This window comes from Nyctereutes procyonoides, unplaced genomic scaffold (genome assembly GCF_905146905.1).
Source record: "Nyctereutes procyonoides isolate TBG_1078 unplaced genomic scaffold, NYPRO_anot_genome, whole genome shotgun sequence".
Lineage (NCBI taxonomy): Eukaryota > Metazoa > Chordata > Mammalia > Carnivora > Canidae > Nyctereutes > Nyctereutes procyonoides.
This window is the reverse complement of record NW_026575132.1, coordinates 6,436,142-6,457,035: the sequence shown is the minus strand read 5'-3', so window position 1 is coordinate 6,457,035 and position 20,894 is coordinate 6,436,142. Positions and strand designations below refer to the sequence as shown.

General features: G+C 33.5%; 1 protein-coding gene across 1 annotated transcript in view; it reads left to right on the top strand.

The window, feature by feature from the left end:
• Window positions 1-19,012, top strand: part of PGAP1 (post-GPI attachment to proteins inositol deacylase 1) — a 73,608-nt gene extending 54,596 nt beyond the window's left edge. Inside the window, exons 20-27 of the mRNA XM_055345424.1 lie at window positions 1,098-1,191; window positions 2,967-3,057; window positions 3,767-3,964; window positions 5,152-5,287; window positions 6,578-6,628; window positions 7,275-7,462; window positions 9,453-9,557; window positions 11,063-19,012. Of these exons, the coding sequence (XP_055201399.1) occupies window positions 1,098-1,191; window positions 2,967-3,057; window positions 3,767-3,964; window positions 5,152-5,287; window positions 6,578-6,628; window positions 7,275-7,462; window positions 9,453-9,557; window positions 11,063-11,201 (1,002 nt within the window). The 3' untranslated portion in view covers window positions 11,202-19,012. The remainder of the gene's footprint in view (window positions 1-1,097; window positions 1,192-2,966; window positions 3,058-3,766; window positions 3,965-5,151; window positions 5,288-6,577; window positions 6,629-7,274; window positions 7,463-9,452; window positions 9,558-11,062) is intronic.
• The last annotated feature ends 1,882 nt before the right edge of the window (window positions 19,013-20,894 follow it).

The window sequence follows — 20,894 nt, the reverse complement described above, 5'->3', positions numbered from 1 at the left end:
AAGTAAGTCAAATGACATACAAGTACATATAAAAGATATATTTTTACTGTATTGTAGTCTGTTAAGTGTGCAGTGGTATTATGTCTAAGAAAACAATGCATACCTTAATTTTTAAAACTTTATTACTAAAAAATGCAGACCATTATTTGAGCTTTCCATGAATCATAATCAGTCATCCTAGATCATAACAAATACAATAAGTAAAGGTTTAAAATATTGCGAGATTTCTCAAAATGTGACACAGACACGAAGTGAACAAATGGCTTCTGAAAAAATGGCACCAATAAACTTGCTCAATGCCAATTGCTACAGACCTTCAATTTGTTAAACTTTAAATCCATCTATAAAGTAAGTACTGTTATTATCCCCATATTATTGATGAGGACAGTAGGAGTTAACAGGTAACTTGCTTGTCTGTTTTAATGTTTTGGGTTTTTTTTTTAAGATTTTATTTATTTATTTTAAAGAGAGTGCATATGTGTGAGGGGCAGAGGGAAGGAGAGGGTAAGAATCTCAAGCAGACTCTGTGCCCAACATGGGGCTGGATCCCACCACCCTGGGATCATGACCTGACCCAGAATCAAAGGTTGGATAATTAACTTACCGAGCCACCCAGGTAACCCCTTACTTGTCTGTTATGTTTTTAATTGTGCAAGTTACTTGGTGCTCCCTGTGCTTGAATTTCTTCATCTGTAAAATAGGGATAAGAATTCTCTCAAAGGATTTTTGGGAGGAGAGTATGACACAATGCATATAAAATGTTCAGTATCGTGCCTGGAACATATTAAATGCTCAATAAATGTACCTTGTAAAAAAAAAAGCTTGTAGTAAATGCTACTCAATTGTATATTTCTTTTTTTTATGAAAAATTTTATTTTATGAATTTTATGAAAAATTCTAGTTATATGTTTCTAAGATGCTATATGTTCTTAGTATTTATTTTACTTAGAATTTTGATACCTATCACTGGAAGTACCTCTGTGGCCATGTCAGGAAAGATATAAAGTGAAGAAAGACATTTTTATTTCATGTGAAAGTACATTTATTTCGTTAACATGAATATTCAAAAGTTGTCCTTTGATTTGCCTGTTTTCTAGGTAGTTAGATTTCATGGTGGAGCTCTTCCTGCTTATGTTACATCTAGTATCCTTCTTGCTTATGGGGGGCAGTTATACTCTCTTTTCTCAACAGGTAAGAATGTTTCTATTCCTCTTATCTCTCTTCATTCCTTTCTTCCTCAGTTTCCTCTTTCTTCCTCAGCTTCATTACTACCTATTCATCCTTTGTGTAGTTAAATTCATCACCCATCTCTCGAGTGTACAGAGGTTTGAAATCCTCTTGTTTGTTTTTTTTTTTAATCTTCTGATTTTAGGAGATCCCCAAGAAGATTCCTTATATGGATTTTCCATTTTATACTTTTCTGTCTGAAGTTTTTTCCCTCTATTCTAAGGATATCCTAAGAGGTAGAGTCTCACTGATGGCGATCGTTCCCCATTCCCACATTAATATAGTGTCAAGCACATAGTAGGCATTCAGTGTAATGTTTGGGCTATTTCCACTGTATCAGTTAGATCCTGGGACACCGAATGGAATAATTGAGAGTTTATTATAAATGAAGGGGCTATTTCAAAGGTATATCTAGGGTTAAGGGAAATGACTAAGTGCCAGATTAGAGCCATCTGATACTCCCCAGTACCAGGGCAAGGGAGTGAGGAAGGCTAGAGAGCTATTGGAGAAGGCAGCATGACTGCAGCTGCAGCCACTGTCAGCCTGTGGCTCAGGAGGAAGAAAGGCCAAGAAATATATCCACTAATGTTCTTTCTGCGTATCAGTGTCTATCTTTACTGAACCTAAGTCAGCCTCCCAGAATTCAGAACAGAGTAAGAGTGGATCTGGAAAGGCAAATACAGAATATATGCTGCATTGGACAAAACCTTCCCTGGAGTATAGCAATGAAAATAGTTTCCCAGGAGCCTACTTTGTAAAGCCCTCGTACACTTGTTGGGCTCGGATAGTAATCAAGGGAGACGAGATAGGAAAAGAGAGTGGGATCAAAATGTATAAAAGCTGTACAAAAATACACTCCAGAATTTCCATTTTGCCAAAACCTTCTGCACTAACTCATTCCATTTCAATGACTTATAATTTTGAGTCTGCCTTTAGTATTCATTTTAACCTTCATATACTGCTCTTGGGAATGTAAAATACTGTAGATGCTTTGGAAAGTAGTCTGGCAATTACTCTATGACTCAGGAACTGTACTCCTAGGTATATATATCCAAGAAAAATATAAACATATACCCACAGTAAACTTGTGCACACATGTTCACAGAAGGACTATTCATAATATCCAAAAGGCAGAAACAACCCAAATACCCATCAGCTGACAACATGGATGCCAAGTAAAGGAGCCAGTCACAAAGGATCATATATTATATGATTTCATTTATAGGAAATGTTAAGATTAGGCCAGGCCATAGCGACCGGAAGTAATTAGTTGCCTGGGAATAGGGAGACATTGGAGGTGACAGTTAAGGGGAACCGAAGTTTGTTTTGGGAGTAATGAACATGTTCTAAGGCTGATTGTGGTGATGAAGGCATAACTGAATATACTTAAAATCACTGAATTGTGTATTCTTTGAATGGTTGTGTGGTATGAGAATTATATCCCAATAAAGTTGTTTTTTTAAAAAAAAAAAATCACCTTTGGAGCTTTGTGAAAATACAAATGATGAAACCTCATCTTTGGCTTCCTGAAGTTGTTTCACAAATGATTGTGTACCCTTATATGAGATCTACTGAATTGAAGTAATTTTAATCTGTGAAGAGAATCTTTATGATAGTAATGACCCTTGCTTTTTCTGACATGAAATATGTTGCTCTTAGAATGCAATCAGTGTATAACATGACTCATACTTCATTACTATGAATTCTTTATTACATACATATATTTTTTTAATCACCAGGTCATTGCTTAGAATATACTATTATGTTGGATAAAGAAGCCAAACCCTACAAAGTTGATCCTTTTGTAATTATGATTAAGTTTCTCTTGGGGTAAGTTTTATTATCTGTGATAATGATTTTAATTATTTCATATATATGAAACATATTTGGCCCCATAATGAAATAGAAATATTCATATAAGTATATTAATTGTCTTGTTTTATTAAATGAGACTTTTAGGCAGAGGACTGATAGGTATATCAAACTTTACTTTAATACTATAACCATTTCAAAAGTAATTATAGAAATTATATATATATCAATTATAGAAATCATATATATATCAATTATAGAAATCATATATATATGTATCAGTTATAGAAACTTAGTCTGTAAATATACCAATTTATATATTTCTCTTTACCACACTTAATATCCCATTTTAAATTTATTTACATTTTATGTTTTTTGCTTAAAAACCGATATACTTAGATCTCTTCAGTCGTTACAACTAGCTGTTGGTTTTCTAACTTAAAAAAAAAAAAGATCCCTTATTACTTCATTACACGGATCAAGAGAGAGCAGTGGAACTGCTTTGAGACTCAGGACTCACACCTTGAAGATCAGTAGACTCACTTGGAAGATAAATGACTAGTTCTCTGCAAGGACTTGAAATTTGTCTTTAAGTATAATTATGAATTGAGTATCATAGAACTTTGGGGACTCAATTGAATGGTCAGACACCTCAGATATTAAATACTTGAATGTCAATTGTTGATTTTTCTTTTTGCTTTTATTATATGTTTTCTTTTATCCACAGATATAAATGGTTTAAGGAGTTATGGGATGTGTTAATGTTACCAGAATTAGATGCCATCGTTTTAACTAGTCAGAGCATGTGTTTCCCCCTTGTATCCTTGATTCTCTTTCTGTTTGGAACATGTACTGCCTACTGGGGTGGCCTGCTTTCTTCTACATCCGTGAGACTCCTATCTTCATTGTGGCTAGCTTTGAAAAGGTAAAGAATGATTGAAAGCTTTCTTACTGCTCTTAAGGAAAAAAGTATATTTTGATAGGGAACCTCAAAATTAATTTGCTTTCACTAAATTATAATTTCTAAGGAAAGATGTATAACTAGCAAAACATGGGTTAGTGTTCAAAGTTATGTCTTCATCAGATAGTCATTTAGGGATGCCTGGCTGGCTCAGAGGAGCATGCAACTTTTAATCTTGGGGTTGTGAATTTGAGCCCCGTGTTGGTGTAGTGATTACTGAAATAAAAACTTTTGTTTAAAAAAAAGATAATCATTTATTGCAAGTTAAATGCTACATTTGAATTTGACTTTAATGCCAAAAGTTAATCAAAAAAGTATGACAGAGAGGTGCCTTGCTGGCTGAGTCAGTAGAGCATGCTGCGCTTGAAAACTCAGGGCCATGAGTTCAAGTTCCACATGGGAGTAAACAAACAAAAAAGTGAGAGATTACAGAAGTATTTTTAGTTTTTATGATTGTGAATCTTTCCAAGGAGGAAGCATTCCTCTGACAATGCTTTTATACATTGACATTCAGTCAAACCTGAGAGCAAGAGAATTCCAATCATGCTACTTAAGGTCAGATTAAATGAAATGCATAAAAACTCCAAAAACATTGCCTAGAGTTTTATTTTAGGCCAAAAGGCATAATTTGAAGTTACTGGTAGGCTTTTCTGGTGAAGCCACTAACCTCATTTCCACTGCCGCTGCTCCTCAGAAGACATGTTATGTGATTTCCTGTCGCATAGGGGATTATGGTGTGATGTTCCTTCACCCTTCTGAGGTGCTTCTGACACATTAATAGCATCTTAAGTCTGGTGATCTCGAGACTTTAAGAAATAAAAACCCGTTTTCCCTCCTATCAAGATCAGAAATGTATGGCAGAGGGCCTACAATTAATGATTATTTTTAGTAACATATTTTTCTAACTTGTATGAATATCAGCCATAGTGTATCTAAATGGAAGAGGAGCTATCACAGTGTATTACAGACTATACAGTCAAATACGTGTCATCCCTTGACGTTGTGACAAAATATTTTACTGCTTCCCTTACAGTACTTGCATATTGATAAATAGGAGAGCCTGGAAGAGTATACTGTATTACTTTCTTCTTATATGTGACTGTATAAACAACTGTTAATACTTTTAAAAGCTTTATTCTTGTTTTTTCCAGGCCCTCTGAACTTCCTAAAGATATCAAGATGATATCAGCAGATTTGCCCTTTTTGACAGTTGTTTTGATCATAGTTAGTTGGACAACTTGTGGAGCATTTGCCATACTTCTTACTTATCTTTATTATGTGTTTAAGGTATGTCACATTACTGAAGTCAGAATGACTGGGCTTTCTGTCAGGCAGACGTAGACTTTCCTATAGGTATTGTTAACAAAAATTTTCATTACAGCTGCAGCAACCTGTTATATAACAGGTTTAAATGTAGAAGTTATTTTTAACATCTTAGTTATTTTACATCTTAGTTATTTTTTAACATCCTAGTTATTTAAAATATATGGTCAACTGTAGAGCTGAAATTGTCACTCTGAGTTCAGTTAGTTTTTTAAAAAGCAAAAGAAGGGGAAAAGATAATAATCTGTTTCACATTGCTTCTTGCTCTTGCAGGTAATGTTAACTTTTTAAGAAAATTTTACTAGAGCAGTTTTTATTCATATCTCCCTTTGAACGTGGGTAATAGACAAAAAGTTATGTCAGTGGGATCAAGCTACCAATTGTGCTGACATAATGTAGAATGTTACAGATGTTGCTGGAGAATCAGAAGACAAGAATAAAAATAATTAGGCTGATAATTTTACTGAGGAAGTAAAAAAAACTTCAAGAAGGCTGATAGCTTTGCAGGAAAATCTAGGTTATACAACTGCATACTCTCCAGATTAATCTTCTGTAAAGACAGTTAATACCAGAATGGATAATCATTTTTTTTCTTTTTTAAACAAAGGTTGATTTACATCTGCTTTTAACCTGTACCTTATAGATTATTCTCAATTTTCCAAAGGAAATTTATGTCCAGAAAAATCTATTTACTACTTTGATTTATAAATATAATATTTTTAGCTTTTTAAAGTGGATATTTCAAATAATTGAACCAATAAGCAAAACTTTCTTATACTTAGCTTAAGCAAATCTAAGAAATTAAACTTTAAGATTTTCTCAGGTTTTTATAAACATTTCACCACTATATATAATATGAGTTCTGATGTTCAAAAATTGAGAATACATAAGACATGTTAAATTCTTTATACTGCACTGAAGGTAATCAAGTATCTTACAGGACACTAAGTTGCTACAGCAAAGCATTAATTAAACATAGGTTCTTAGAATATAGAAGATAAAGGATATCCTGGACCCATCATACTCTGGAAGTTTGTATTTTGTTTTTTGTTTTTTTCTGTTTTTTAATCCATAATAGTAAGCATTATAGTTATTATTTACCTTTTCTGAAAGAATATTTGTAAACGTTTAATGTACTTTTAGTTACTTAGATTTCTTTAAATTTCAGATTATGGTGCTTCTCAATTATAATAAAAATGGTTGTTTTTTGTTTCAAAATAAAAGTGAGATTAAACAGGTTTTTTTTTTTCCTAGATTGTTCATCTGCAAGCCAGCCTAACAACTTACAAAAATAGCCAGACTGTGGTAAGTTTTATTTTCAAAACTCTACATCACTTTAATATAAAAGAACACAGGGAAATAAAAAGGTTTGTTTCTTTTAAGTTAGGATTTTGCACTGTTTAAAAAAGATGTCATTAATTTAAGTAACTTTAAGAAAAGTGAACCTAATAAGACTAATTTTAATTTTTTTTTTTTTTTGAGAGAGTGTGTGAAAGTGGTAGAGGGGAGGGGTGAGTGGTTGGGACTGGCAGAGGGTAAGGGAGAAAGAATCTTAAGCAGGCTCCATGCCCAGTGCTGGAGCCAGATGAGGAGCTTTATGACCTGAGCCAAATCAAGAGTTGGATGCTTAACTGACTGAGCCACCCAGGCACCCCTATCTAATTTTAATTTTATCTTTATCAGTACTTATGTCATATTTATTGTTACAAGTTATCTTTGAAATTTTAAGTAATTATTTAGAGAATATAGTCTTAGCAATGGAAACAGCAAGTCAAGGAATAAAAATTTTATAACTAATAACTTTTAAGTTACTTTGAACAAGGTTAATTTCAATATTTTATATCAGTTTGGTAATAGAAAGATGTGTTTACTTAGCTATTAAATAATTGAGTATGATTCTAAGTAACAATAAATTTTATTATCTTAGTATTTTTACTTTATTGCTTTGTAGAATCCCAAACACTCTAGAAGAAGTGAAAAAAAATCAAATCACCATAAAGACTCTACAATACACCACCTTCGTTTATCTGCCAATGATGCTGAAGATAGTCTTCACATGCACAATACTGTGATTAACTTATTAACATGGATTGTATTACTCAGCATGCCATCTTTAATTTATTGGTTAAAAAATCTCAGGTGTGTTTGATTTATGTAATTATAATTTATGTGGTTCAAACAATAAATATCTATAAGTAGAGACTAACCAGATTCCTAGTGATCCATAAAACTTCCTCAAGAATAGGAAGCTATATATCACCTGAAATTTATTTTTAATGCACTTACATTTTTTCCCTTACTACAAGAATATAAACTTTGGGACTATAAGCTTTCTCAAAATCTGCTCAAAGGAGGGAATTGTATTTTATTTATTTTAGCTTTAACCTTCTGTGAGTCTAATACATATGAAACTGCTTTATTTTCTTGACTTAAGGTATTGATAATGCTAGTGCTTTAAGTATTTTTCAATTCAAGATCAATTTTGTTTTCTTAAATTTGGGAGGAAGAAAATACATTTAAAAAGATTAGAGATAATGAAAAAAAGTGTACTTTTCAACTGAGTATCAAACATTGAACTAAAATAAACAACCACCTATTTTACTACTGAAAACCATTATTTGCCTTGCCATGTGATAATTGTTCTAGGTTAAATCAGTGTGAAAATTCTCTCTAAGATTATTTCTAGAATATTTAATTATTGATAAATATTTTTTAGAACAGAAGAGGTGTATTTTTTTTTATTTCCCTCATGATCTAAAATTCATATCTATTCATGGGTTTACTTAGGGAGGGGGCTTCCCGGCTAGAACAGAAGCTCTTGAGGACTGGAGACAAGTCTGCACAGCATAGGGACTCCATCAGTATGTTAGATGATTGCTTTTTCTCTTCAAGCATTTTTCCAAGAAGACTCTGAGCTCCGTGCTTTGTGGTCAGAGTGGACTCAGGTTTTGGGGTCTGAATGGTGGGCTGGTCTCCACTCAGCTGCTTAAACCTCCGGTGGAGCTGCTCGACCCGGGCTGGCGGCAACTGCGCAGCACGCGGGGACAGCTGAGTCGCGGGTTCCCTTTTTTTTTTTTAATATTTTTTATTATTTTTTTTAATATTTTTTATTAAGGGCTATAAAAATATCCAGAAAGATAAATAAATGTGATGCAATGATATATGTCCTATTATGAAGAACTTTCTTGCAGTACATTGTTTTTCTTCACAATGGCCTTCAAATCACAGGAGGCAGTGATTCCTGCTATTTCCTCTTCTTTTATTACACACTGCAGAATTTCTGAATCAGTATCCCGCCCTTAGTCTTCTCATTTATAAATCAAATTCATTTTCAATCCATTGTTTAGAGAGAGCGTATTTTCTTCTGTTCCACAAAGAGGACTTTTGTTTTCATAATTGGGTCATAATGTAAGAGAGTGAGTTTCTCCCATAGTCGGCTTCTCTTAGGCCACCTCATCCAAGTAATAATTGATCACCTACTCAAAACGGTTTTTAGAGATAATATAAAAATTTCAAATTATCTAAATAATGGAAGTTTTTTTCTTGAACAAAGTTTGATAAGTTATATCAACAGGATACCAGATGCTAATATCCTTTCTTTGTCCCTCATTTTAGTCAAGATCCAGATTTTTATTCACAGGTTTGGGAAGAAATTATTTGAGGAGCACAAATTTATGATTTTGAAAAACTGTAGAGGTCTTACTCTCCATAAATGCCAGAGATGAGAATTTGGATTTCTAAAAATAGGGGGCAGTTGCTTTACATAAACCTTCATATTCTTTTTCCTTTTTTTTTTTAACTAGAGCAAAGTTAACATATTTTAAATAATGTATTTTATAAAAACATTTCTATATAGACTTTCAGGCATATACCTATTATTAAGAGGAAGTGCTTCCATATTTAATATTTTCATTTCCTATAGTAGTTTCTGAACAAAATTCCCCACATAAAACCTTAGGTATAAAGATGATCTATAGCAAAAGTTATTTATCAAAGATTTCATGGCTATTTAGAGCTCTCATATCTATAGAATATTGTGAAATGTATTTAATTTGATTCTGATCATTTAAAATAATTGGGTGTGCTTTGTTGATTTATGGGTTTTGGTTTTTTTTTCTCTTTGTTATAGGTATTACTTTAAACTTAATCCTGATCCATGTAAACCTTTGTCATTTATCCTTATTCCAACTATGGCAATTCTTGGAAATACTCATACTGTTTCAATAAAATCCAGGTATAATAGTTTAATCTTTTTTTCTCACCTCTCTTCCTAATCTTAATCACCCTTTTTTTATATATATCTGAAACATGTTCTTTATGTCTAAATATTTTGATTATTCCTAAAGTTAAAGCTGTAATTGTACAGTGTTATGATGTGTATACAGATATAGTTTATATGCAAGTATAGGGATCCCTGGGTGGCGCAGCGGTTTGGCGCCTGCCTTTGGCCCAGGGCGCGATCCTGGAGACCCGGGATCGAGTCCCACGTCAGGCTTCCGGTGCATGGAGCCTGCTTCTCCCTCTGCCTGTGTCTCTGCCTCTCTCTCTCTGTGACTATCATAAATAAATAAAAATTAAAAAAAAAATAAATTATATGCAAGTATATTTGTTTCCTTAATTATGAGTTTTACTTGTTAGGATACAATAATATTGTTGGTTTCTTTAAAAATTTAGCCCTTAAAAGATAAGATGTCTAATAAGATTTGTTTCCAAAAAGTACAGAGGAGTGAAGTGGGTAGGATTATAGGTGAAGTAAGATAACTTGATACCATGTCATGGTATCATGTCAAGGCCATGACTTGATACCTTTTGAAGTTGAGTAATATATATGAGGTACTGTTCACTTATATCTATGTTTAAAGTTCTCTGTAATAAAATTTGGCTTTTCATTAGGCTGGTTCAGTTGTTTGCTCTAGGAGCCTGTTTTCAGTTGATTCTGGCAGCTGTTTGCAGATATTCTAGAAGGAAGCAGACCTGTGGTTAAATCTTGGCTCTGCCATTTAATACCTCTATGTCATTAGACAAATTTCTTAACCCTTCTTATCCTTAGTTTCTCTGTTTTCAGAGTAAAATGTAAGAGTCTGTTCTAGTAGTATTTTTTCTTCTAAAGAGATTTAGTGTCTTTTTTTTTTTTATTTACGATAGTCATACAGAGAGAGAGAGAGAGAGGCAGAGACACAGGCAGAGGGAGAAGCAGGCTCCATGCACCGGGAGCCCGACGCGGGACTCGATACCGGGTCTCCAGGATCGCGCCCTGGGCCAAAGGCAGGCGCCAAACTGCTGCGCCACCCAGGGATCCCAAGATTTAGTGTCTTAACATTGTTTCTGTTAGGGCTTTAGGGTTCCTTTTTTATTTGATTAAGTTTCTTTGTCTTGTTGCTATTACAAATAGGGTTAAAATATTTCTGTAGTTATGTCTTAGTAAATCTTGATTATTTTTGTAAGGATAAATTTTTAGAGGTAGAATTGCTGAATAAAAGTCCAACTAATATTTCTCTGTTGTTAAAATTTAAAAGACTAAACAAAACTGGTAATTTATTTGATAGAAATATTTTTCTCTAGCTAAAATGTGGCTTATATTGACATTTTCAAAAATTATAGGCAGTTAAATTCATTATATGAAAAATTACTTCATTTAACATCATTTAGAACACTCTCAAAACTATGTAAAAGATCAACATATTCTGGTTTTACCTACAATGTAGTTTATGTAATGTACATTTCTCTGTTTCTTTACAGTAAATTGTTGAAGACTACTTCACAATTTCCACTTCCTCTGGCTGTTGGTGTAATTGCTTTTGGGTCAACACACTTATACAGGGTTCCGTGCTTTGTTTTCATTCCTCTTTTACTCCATGCATTGTGCAACTTTATGTAAGATTGGATTTAAGGAATGATAAAAATAATTTATACCTTTAGGGGGTCAGTAATAAGAAGGAATGCACAGATTCATCAGTGTGGACAGCAGGATCCTTTGGAGAAGACCAGTCTATTTTTACAATATTGAAAATAGGAAATTAGTTTTATAATGCTTGAGAAAGTAGTTTGAAGCATGATTTCGTTTTGTGGTATGGCAACTGCGTACTAGTCATTTTTGAAAAATTGGTAAAAACGTATGGTGGCCAGTTTTTGAGGACTTCTGCTTATCAGCTGTTCTGCTTGATTGGCCATACTGAAGATCTTCTAAATACTCAGTAAATGTAGCATTGCTTGTAATCTCAACTCAAGCATTCTGCTCATTTCATCAAACTTTCCTGAAAAGTCGGTTACTTTGTATTTGCTACAGCATGCATATTAAGAAATCAGTCTTAAAAGATGAATGAAAAAGATGAAATTCACAACTGTTTGATTTCTCAAAAATGAAATAATTTCAAAGTGTCTTTGGTCAGTTTTTGGCAGCCACAGTGAACAAGGCATTTTTTAAACAAAGATTAAAATGCAACTTTTAATTTTAAGGAGACATGTTTTCTTGATAAGATTGAAAAATATAATTTAAACTCAAAACTTGATGAAATTTTCTCTCTCCTTTTCAAATTCAGATCTTATTTTGTATTCTTGGTGAATATCAGGAGACTATTAAAGAAATCTTTGTTAAATTTAAAGAAAATTGTCCCAGGTATTTGCTTACTGGCATTGGAGTAGTACAGTTGTTCAGTATAGACCATTTTATTTAATTCATTGACCCATGGTTGCCAAAAGTGCCTAATATCATGATGGATTGTTAAAATAACAAGATTCCAGTGGTCAGAAAAAAACTCTAGGTTTGCACAATTTTTGTCTACCATAGGAAAAAATCAGCATAACCAAGCGGTGTACCACATTTGATATGTAAAATTATACTATTAATGGAATAACCAGCTGTTGCCCATTAATAGCATAAGTATAAACAGTATACGTAAATAAATTGGCAGTTTTAGCCATGAGTTTAACAATGGCATCTTAATTTGCCAAGGTGATTACCTTGGTTTGACAGAAAAGACAGTAATACTTCTATTTCATTTCAGACTTCAGCTCACTTTTAGCTACAAAAGAGCAGGTAATGGCGCTAAGCATCTTTGCCTTAAGGTAGAATAAACTCAGGCAGAAGTATACTTGGCTCATAGAGCCCTTCGGAACTTTGGATGTGTATGCTCTAAAGACCCAAACCTTTTAAGTAAAGCCCTTAAATCCCGGTAATACTTGTGGACTTTTGTCCTCGTTAGTACCCAGGAATGTCCTAGAGTACCAGATTCATTTTATCACCATTGCCTCTGGATTCCATTACGGCCTCTCAGCTGTTAACTGCCTGTAGAGGATTACCCCCACTTCATTGCCTGTAGAGAGTTACCTCACTTCTCTTCTCAGTTATTCCTCAGGTCCTTGCTGCTCTGGCATCAGTCGAAGAGGGTGTCTGTACTGTCTGTGAGGGTTATCAGTTTGATTTCATTGTTTTCTCTTCCAACCTCATTCCTACTGTTCAGTATTTATATTTTCACTTATGGAGATCATTAAAGGGAAGTGATAACCTCAGAGTAGACATGGCTGGCATTTCAGGCTCTTGTTTGTTTGAGAGAGGCAGCAAAAGGATAAAATACAGAATGCTTGTGTGTTCAGTACCTAAAAGGAAAAGGAGTTTATTATACACTTGTCCCATGGCAAACCACATGTATATTTAAATAAGGACACGTCTGCTTATGTTTACCTATTCATACACTCATAAGTAAGTTTATATACATTGTATTTTTGTTTTTTCACTGATACTATATTTTAAGTTACAAGTTAAATATGACATGACTATTTCTGAATTTAAACACATTTATATAAAGAACTTTAGAAAATTCATTAGTTTGTATCTTCTATTGACAGCCACAATCATTGTGTCATCTAGAGTCTCCTTGTTCAGTCAGTACTGCTCATGAATAAAGTGTAACCAGCTTAAATTTCTCATTTGTGAGAGTCGGAGATTAGCTTTTTAAAGCAGCAGACTGGGCACACTAATTCTCACTAAATTTTCACGTGAGTGTAGTTATCAAGTCTTATTCCAACAAAATATTTCATTTTAGGACTATAAAAAGGATTCTAATTAAACATTTTATAGGGGACACCTGGGTGGCTCAGCGGTTGAGTGCCAGCCTTCGGCCCAGAGTGTGATCCTGGAGACCCAGGATAGAGTCCCACATTGGGCTCCCTGCATGCTTCTCCCTCTGCCTGTGTCTCTGCCTCTCTCTCTCTCTCTCTCTCTGTCTCTCTCTGTCTCTCTCTGTGTGTCTCTCATGAATAAATAAATAAAATCTCTTTTAAAAATTATATAAACAACAATAGGTTGAGTCTTTAGCCATCTCTCTCTCTCTCTCTCTCTCTCTCTCTCTCTCTCTCTCTCTCACACACACACACACACACACACACACACACACACACACACACACTTTGACAGGGTCTTTATCAAATCCTGACACACTTTAAGCCCAAATAACTACCAGAGATGTAAAGGTAGACGCTGTCTGAAGCGTCTGTAATCTGAAAGATTACAGAAATTGATGTTTCTGTCACTGGAGGAAAAGAAAATTCTTTTGTCTTTAAATTATACATCGTTTCTACCATGCTTACAACCTATATTGTTAGCTGGTAAAACACAACAGCTTTATTAGCAATGTTACTAAAAATGAAATTGTTTATTGCCAGTTACAGGTTATCCAGTTCAGCCAACTTCTGAGCTCTAGAGCCATAATATTTTTTTTATTTAGAATTTGAATTTCAAGTAAGTTTTGTGCTTCTAAAAATTACTCTTGGACCCTATTATTGATAACTGGATCAAACATACAGATCAAACAAGGAAATTACTGAGTACGTTTAGTGTTTCTAAAGCCTCAGGTATTATTAGCATTATAATTAGGAACTGATACTATGATAGAAAACATTAACCTCTTTTTTCTGGATCTTTTTCATGCCAGAAATTGAACAAGTTCTGCTAATTCTTTTCTTGGTTGTCACCAGAATGAAAATATTTAAAAGAGTGTTCACAAAAAGCCATTCTTGCTTGGTTCACATTGATTTTGAGTTTCTTCAATATATATTGATCATAAAAAATATATATATATATATATTGATCATGTATTGATTAATCTTTAATTTTTTTCATATTTTGGTCAGATAAATTCAATGTATATAATGGGATACCCTTTTGGTTGAACTATACTATGATATCTACATGATTATATAGTAAAGAAAAATAGGCATAGTAAGTATTTGCATTTGGTACACTCATGCAGATGGTACACATTTCCACCACACACACACACACACACACACATTTAAATGAGGCAGATTATCTGATTTGCTTATTATCTAGTTCTACACTTTTCTTAATGCTTCAGACTCGTTATTCATAGCGTTGTATATTTATTTTACCTTGCTGCTCATTAGCACCTCTTACACAGTGGCCAGGGGAAATAGAAGGAGGTAAGACTCAATTTTCAGTTCTTGAAAGCTATAAGGAAAATGGGAGAAACACTAAGATTATGGGATAAACTAGAACTGTTGATCCTGAATCCCCAGATAGTTCAAATGACCTGTATTTTCATTTTAGGCATTAGGTCTAAATTTGTGTAATGTCTTTATTAGGAGGTTTAGTGTAAAACTTTACAGTACTGAATTTGCAAATTTAGTAACCTGTTACTAAAAATCAGATGGGAAATTTTTAAATGTGTTGTGACTTTATGACTTAGGCATCACTTGGTTATTTTTTCATCATCACTTTTTGTTTTCTCAGTTTTACATCATAGGAAACTAGATACCTTATGAGGCTTTTCAGGAGGAAGTCAATTTGGAGAGCATGGCGCACTCCAAGGAAGTATTAAAAGTATCTTTGTATTATGCGGGGAGCCTGGCTGGCTCAGTTGGTGGAGCATGTGACTCTTGGTCTCAGGATTGTGAATTCAAGCCCTATATTGGGTATGGAAATTCCTTAAACTCTTTAAAAAAAAAAAAAAGAAAAAGTATCTTTGCATTATGAAATTAGACCCTGACAGAAAGCCTCCTTGCCACACAAGTAGAAGATACTTTTACAAAAAAATGGTTAAGAGCTGAAATTTTATCTCACTCTTTTTGAACAGAGGACAGCATTTCAAATTAATGAACTTTTATTTATAAATATGACTCATGCATTCTTTCACAGTATGTTTCAACAGTCTGAGGAGATAGGAAGTCTGTGAGACTCCTTGTGTTCTTTACTTTTAATAAGCATAGGAAAGAAGAGATCAGTAATCCAAATCCGAGAGTATGTGTACTGTAAATGTTTAAGAACTCACATTTTTGTGATATATTATGAATATAGAAGACTGAATTTTGTAAATTAACAGTTTTAAGAACAGAATAAAGTTTGGAAATAGTGAGAATAGACTTATTTCATTAATAGTATAAATATAACAGTACACCTGAGTCAATAATACACGTCTTTCAAAAGTTAAATGATACCCTAAGCTACATGTTGATTACGTTGTCTATGGTTGAAATTTTTAAATCCAATACAAGACTTTCTAAAAGTGTTTGGCATGTTTTGCTGCCAAAAATGACTATAGTTTGAAATGCCAAGTAACCAATTTCTGATGACTTTGTTATAGGACTTGATATATATATGAGTCAGAATTATTCTGTGCTGATTCTGTACATTGTAACTTTGAACACTTGTGAAAAACTGTATTTGTTGATATATTTTGGGTAGTGTAAATTTGTTTGCATATTTGAATTTTAAACTTAAGGAAGGCTGAAAAGTAGTCATTTTTGTAAAGCTCGTATGCTATTTTCAATGTTATTTTTGCTTTTAGTATTTGTATTCTAGTAATGTTATTAGTGAAAGATTTATAGACAAAGCATAGAACCATTAACTGTTCATAAGCCTAAATTATAGGCATATTTTAAATTTCATGTTGCACTTGTTTTGTTTTGTATTGGATTTTTTACATCCCTTTTACAAGAAAAAACACATTTGAATTTTTTAGCATAAAACTCTACACTGCAAAATATAACTATATTCATATGGTTAGCAAAATATGCTTTGCCACCAAAGCTAAATGAAACTGTAAAATACCTCTAGATATTTGTGCCAATGAATTTTTCTTAACATAATGGGATTAAAGCAAAATAATATTTTCAGTATTTTTCATCTAGGACTTATTAAATATATAAATCACTAAAACTTATATTCCATACCCTGAATTTTTCTTTGAATATATATAATATGCCATAATATATTTTGTCTGATTTCTGGAATAATGTTCTCTGATTTTGGAAGGTTTAAGAGTTAATTTATCCAATAAGGATCTTTTTTATTGATTGAAGTAATCTTGCTTCATTCATCACAGATTCATTCTGTTTTGTAAAACTAAATTTTTTGCACAGATTATTTTTAGTACAGGTGTCTCTCATTTATGTAATAGAGATTTTACTGTGGAATTTATTTTCTATGTATTTCTCTTCAGATCACATGTCACAAAGGGGAAAATTATCTAACATATCCTACATAGTACAGTGAAATAAACATATTTAAATGCATATTTTAGCAGAAAATATAAACAGTGGTGTTAATGCTGCAGTGTTAACATTGATGCATGGTGGTGTACACATGAGAGAAAAACAGAAAAATGATGGACTCACAAACATATTTATTCTGATTTAAATTCTTTAACTTCTCCCCCATAGAAATTCTCAAAGGAGTTTCAGTCCCTCGCATTATGCATTTTTTCCCATCGTTTTAATGTCACTTATTGTTTCTCTGTCCAGCAATGTTGATGCGGTTTGCAAAAGTAGCCTTGGAAGTGAAGAGGCAAGAGAAAACCAAATTTGACCTTGATTAGTGACAGTTTATCCAGGTAACTGGTAGTGACTGGATATTAATAAAAAGATGATTACAAAACTTAAAATTCAGTTAACATTGTTTTTTTGGAATGAGGTTTTCCTGGTGTTAAATAATTTTATCCCAAGTAAGAGATACCTGTATTTTAATACAACCATGCTATCTACATAATCAAATACACCTTTGTTGGAATGTTAGTAGAAATAATCTCCCCCTCCAGATAAGAATCTCCCAATTTTTAGTGTATGTGATCCAGGAAATTGTATTGTGTGCTTACATTTTTGAAAATATAAAAATGACTGACTTTAGATATATTATTTTGAAGTGATTGTATTAGTTTCTTAAACTTACAACTAACTAAATGTAGCAACATACCCATGAAAAACCAGACCAAAATTGAACGCATATTATCACTGTGACCTTGAGCTTAGAGTCGTATAGGATAAAACAGACTGTGCCTTAAAATGAAGGAATGCCCTACAATTTTATAACTGTATATTTTATTATGGGTGGTCTTCTTAGATTGGCCCCCCCCTTTTTTTTCCTTAAAGTTGGTGAAGTAAAAATTTTAAAGTTGACCAGTATTTCTTTGCTCTAGAGGCTTCCCTTAATTTCCAGAGTTCTCATTTTGAATTAAAATTTACTTACACTTCATAGATGTAGAAAAGTAATTTTGGCTAAAGTTTATGAAAATAAATTTATTTTAGGAAAAGGTGGTGGCACTTCTGTTTTGCACTTGTCTACATGTGGAAAAATCTTCAAATATAATTTTTTTGTCTTTTTAATAAGTAAACGATCAAAGACATGAATTCTTCCTTAAGACCTATACTTACTTTTCCTGAGATTATTGAGGCTCATATTTGAATATCACACTTAGTTTACCCAATAACGAATTTTCGGTTCTTAAATGCAGACTCATGCAGTATATTTTTAAACATAATTTCCCCCTTTTCTCTTTTTCCTTGCTAATTATTTTTAAGGTATCAACTGGTTCCAACTGTTAGTTTTTTTAATGTAAAGAGTTGTATTTTTACTGTGCTTATTTTAAAATAATATAATTTCTATTAGGACAAATTATTCCATTCATAGGACATAATGGCCTCTGCTAAAAAATGCCCACATCTCTGTGTACTTAGGATTTGTTGTATATTTTTCAGTGTCAATTTTGAACATAAACTCAACACATTTCTTCTTCCCATTTCACCTCTACTGCCTCTCCTCAAAGACAAAAATCTCAGTTTCTCTACAAATCAGTAGAAAGAAAACATGTCTTTCCTTAAAACATGTTAAGTTTAAGATGGAAATAGTTTGGGCAAGGAAATGTAATAAAATACATGGCTGTCAACCTGCATCCATCTTTATGTTATAGTTAAAAGTTTATAAAGGACAAACTACATGTTACGCTAATACCCAGTAATCCTTTATTTGCAAATTGATAACTTTGTTCTCATCCAGAAAACACAGTGCATAGTAACAATAAGTGCAAAGAAGGTTGTCCTGTAGTATATACAGAAAAATGATTTTCACCTTGCAGATTTTTCCATTTAAATATGCATGATCTTCTCCAGTACTTTGTATAAGGTGTATGAAACACACGTGTGATTTTGTGTGTATTTTTTATATAAGTACGACAGTACGTTTAACTGGTTGTAATTCACAAAAAGTGCTATTTATTATACTCTGTAAAGTGTCGTATGTGTTTTTATCTGTGTTTCAGCGTTATGGTGTGGGGTTTCATAGGTGAATATTTGCCTTCAGTCTTCGCTCAGGTATTAATGTGTAGCAATTTTTGGTGCTTTCTTTTTAATCTGTTGTAATCTGGTGTTCTGAATGTTCAACAATAAATTTTGTGAACAAGAGCATGTGGTGCAGAGATTGCTTGCTGCTTACACAGTACCATCTCAGGAAAAAAATCCTTCAAAATTACTTACAGCACATCTGGATTTCAGAAATTCGAATGCCTGCTAGGCATGGCACATAATACAATGACACATCACATGTAAATATTAGAAGCAAGATAGATAACAATATGATATGCTGTAGCATTTGTATGTAGCATTTGTATCTCATGGCTCATGTTCTACCTTAAAGGAATGTAGTTATTTCTCCCAAATACAGGTCTCCTCCAAAGATCATACTTTCCACTTTTCTTATGCTAACTTTATATATGTTCTAGGTGCCCAGTTTCTCAAATTACATGAAAATGAAAATAATTTAAACAGTTTGTAAACAGATTCCCGGGTTACACTAGAACTACTAAATTTGATCTGTAGGGAAGAAACCTGGGATTCTCTTTTGACAAGTGCCCCAAATAGTAATTCTCAAACTGCTTTGGTCAATAAAATTAATTTGCTAGAGCTCCTAGAAGCATCCAGAAAGACTATCCTTAGGATTATGTGATGCCAAAAGAGACACTGCATAATTTGGGAATTTAGTATAGATCTAAACTTCATTAACAGTGGGTGAAAAGAGTAAAAATGGGGCAGTACATCTTTTGAGGGACAGTGTCTTCTTACACTGATGAGAAATGTTTTCTAAAAAAAAAAAAATCATTTTCTAAAAGATTTTAAGCAGCATCTCTAAATATATCAACATTTAAAAATCACCTGCATGTATTAACATCATATACATTATTACTGAATATACCCCCAGAAGTAAGTTTTTTCAAATGAGAAATATACTGCTAGAAGTTTTCATAGTTTCCTTGGATAGTTGGACAATTATCCTAAAAACACCACAATATGGAGTATACAAAATGAAAACCTCGTAGAGCATTCCCACCAGATTTTCTCCCTTTTTCAGATTCCCACTTCGGGGATCCCTGGGTGGCGCAGCGGTTTGGCGCCTGCCTTTGGCCCAGGGCGCGATCCAGGAGACCCGGGATCAAATCCCACGTCGGGCTCCCGGTGCATGCAGCCTGCTTCTCCCTCTGCCTGTGTCTCTGCCTCTCTCTCTCTCTCTCTCTCTCTCTCTCTCTCTGACTATCATAAATAAATTTTAAAAATTTAAAAAAAAAACATTCCCACTTCGTCTTTACTCCCTTTCTATTTTATATATATAATTGCTGCATAGCAGATTAAATATTTAACAGCTTTAAACAACTATTTATTTGTTCACAGTTTTATATGCCAGAAGTCTCAGCACAGACCAACTGGGTTTTCTGCTCAGAATCACACTTCTAAAATCAAGGTATCAGCCGGGACTACTGTCCTACCCTAGACATTCCGGTTCTTAGGGGCTAAGATTCCTCTTTTTTCTAGGTGTTGGCAGGGGTCTGGGGTCTGTTTTCTGAGCTCCCCGGTCTCCTTGTTACGTGCCCTTCCACAAAATGGCAGTTCGCCCCCTCAAGATCAACAGAATTACCATCACATTTTGAAATGTAAACTTCCCCTGTGACCTTTAGACTCGTTTTTGTTTTTTTTTAAACCCAGATTTAGAAGGCTCCTGTGAGTAGCTCAGATCCACTGAGGTAATTTCCTTTTTGATTTGTGTGTGTGTGTGTGTGTGAGTTGTTTTGTTTTTGTTTTGGTGCAAAAAAGGCTTTATTAAAGCACAGGACAGGACCCATGGGCAGAAAGAGCTGCCTCCCTTTTGATTAGCTAGAGGCCAACCTTAATTACATCTGCAGAATCCCATTTGCCACTAGATAACAATCATGTTCCAGTCCTACTCACAAATTCCATCCACACTCAAGGGGCACAGGTGATACGAGATAGGGGCACTAGTGGCTGAGAATCTTGG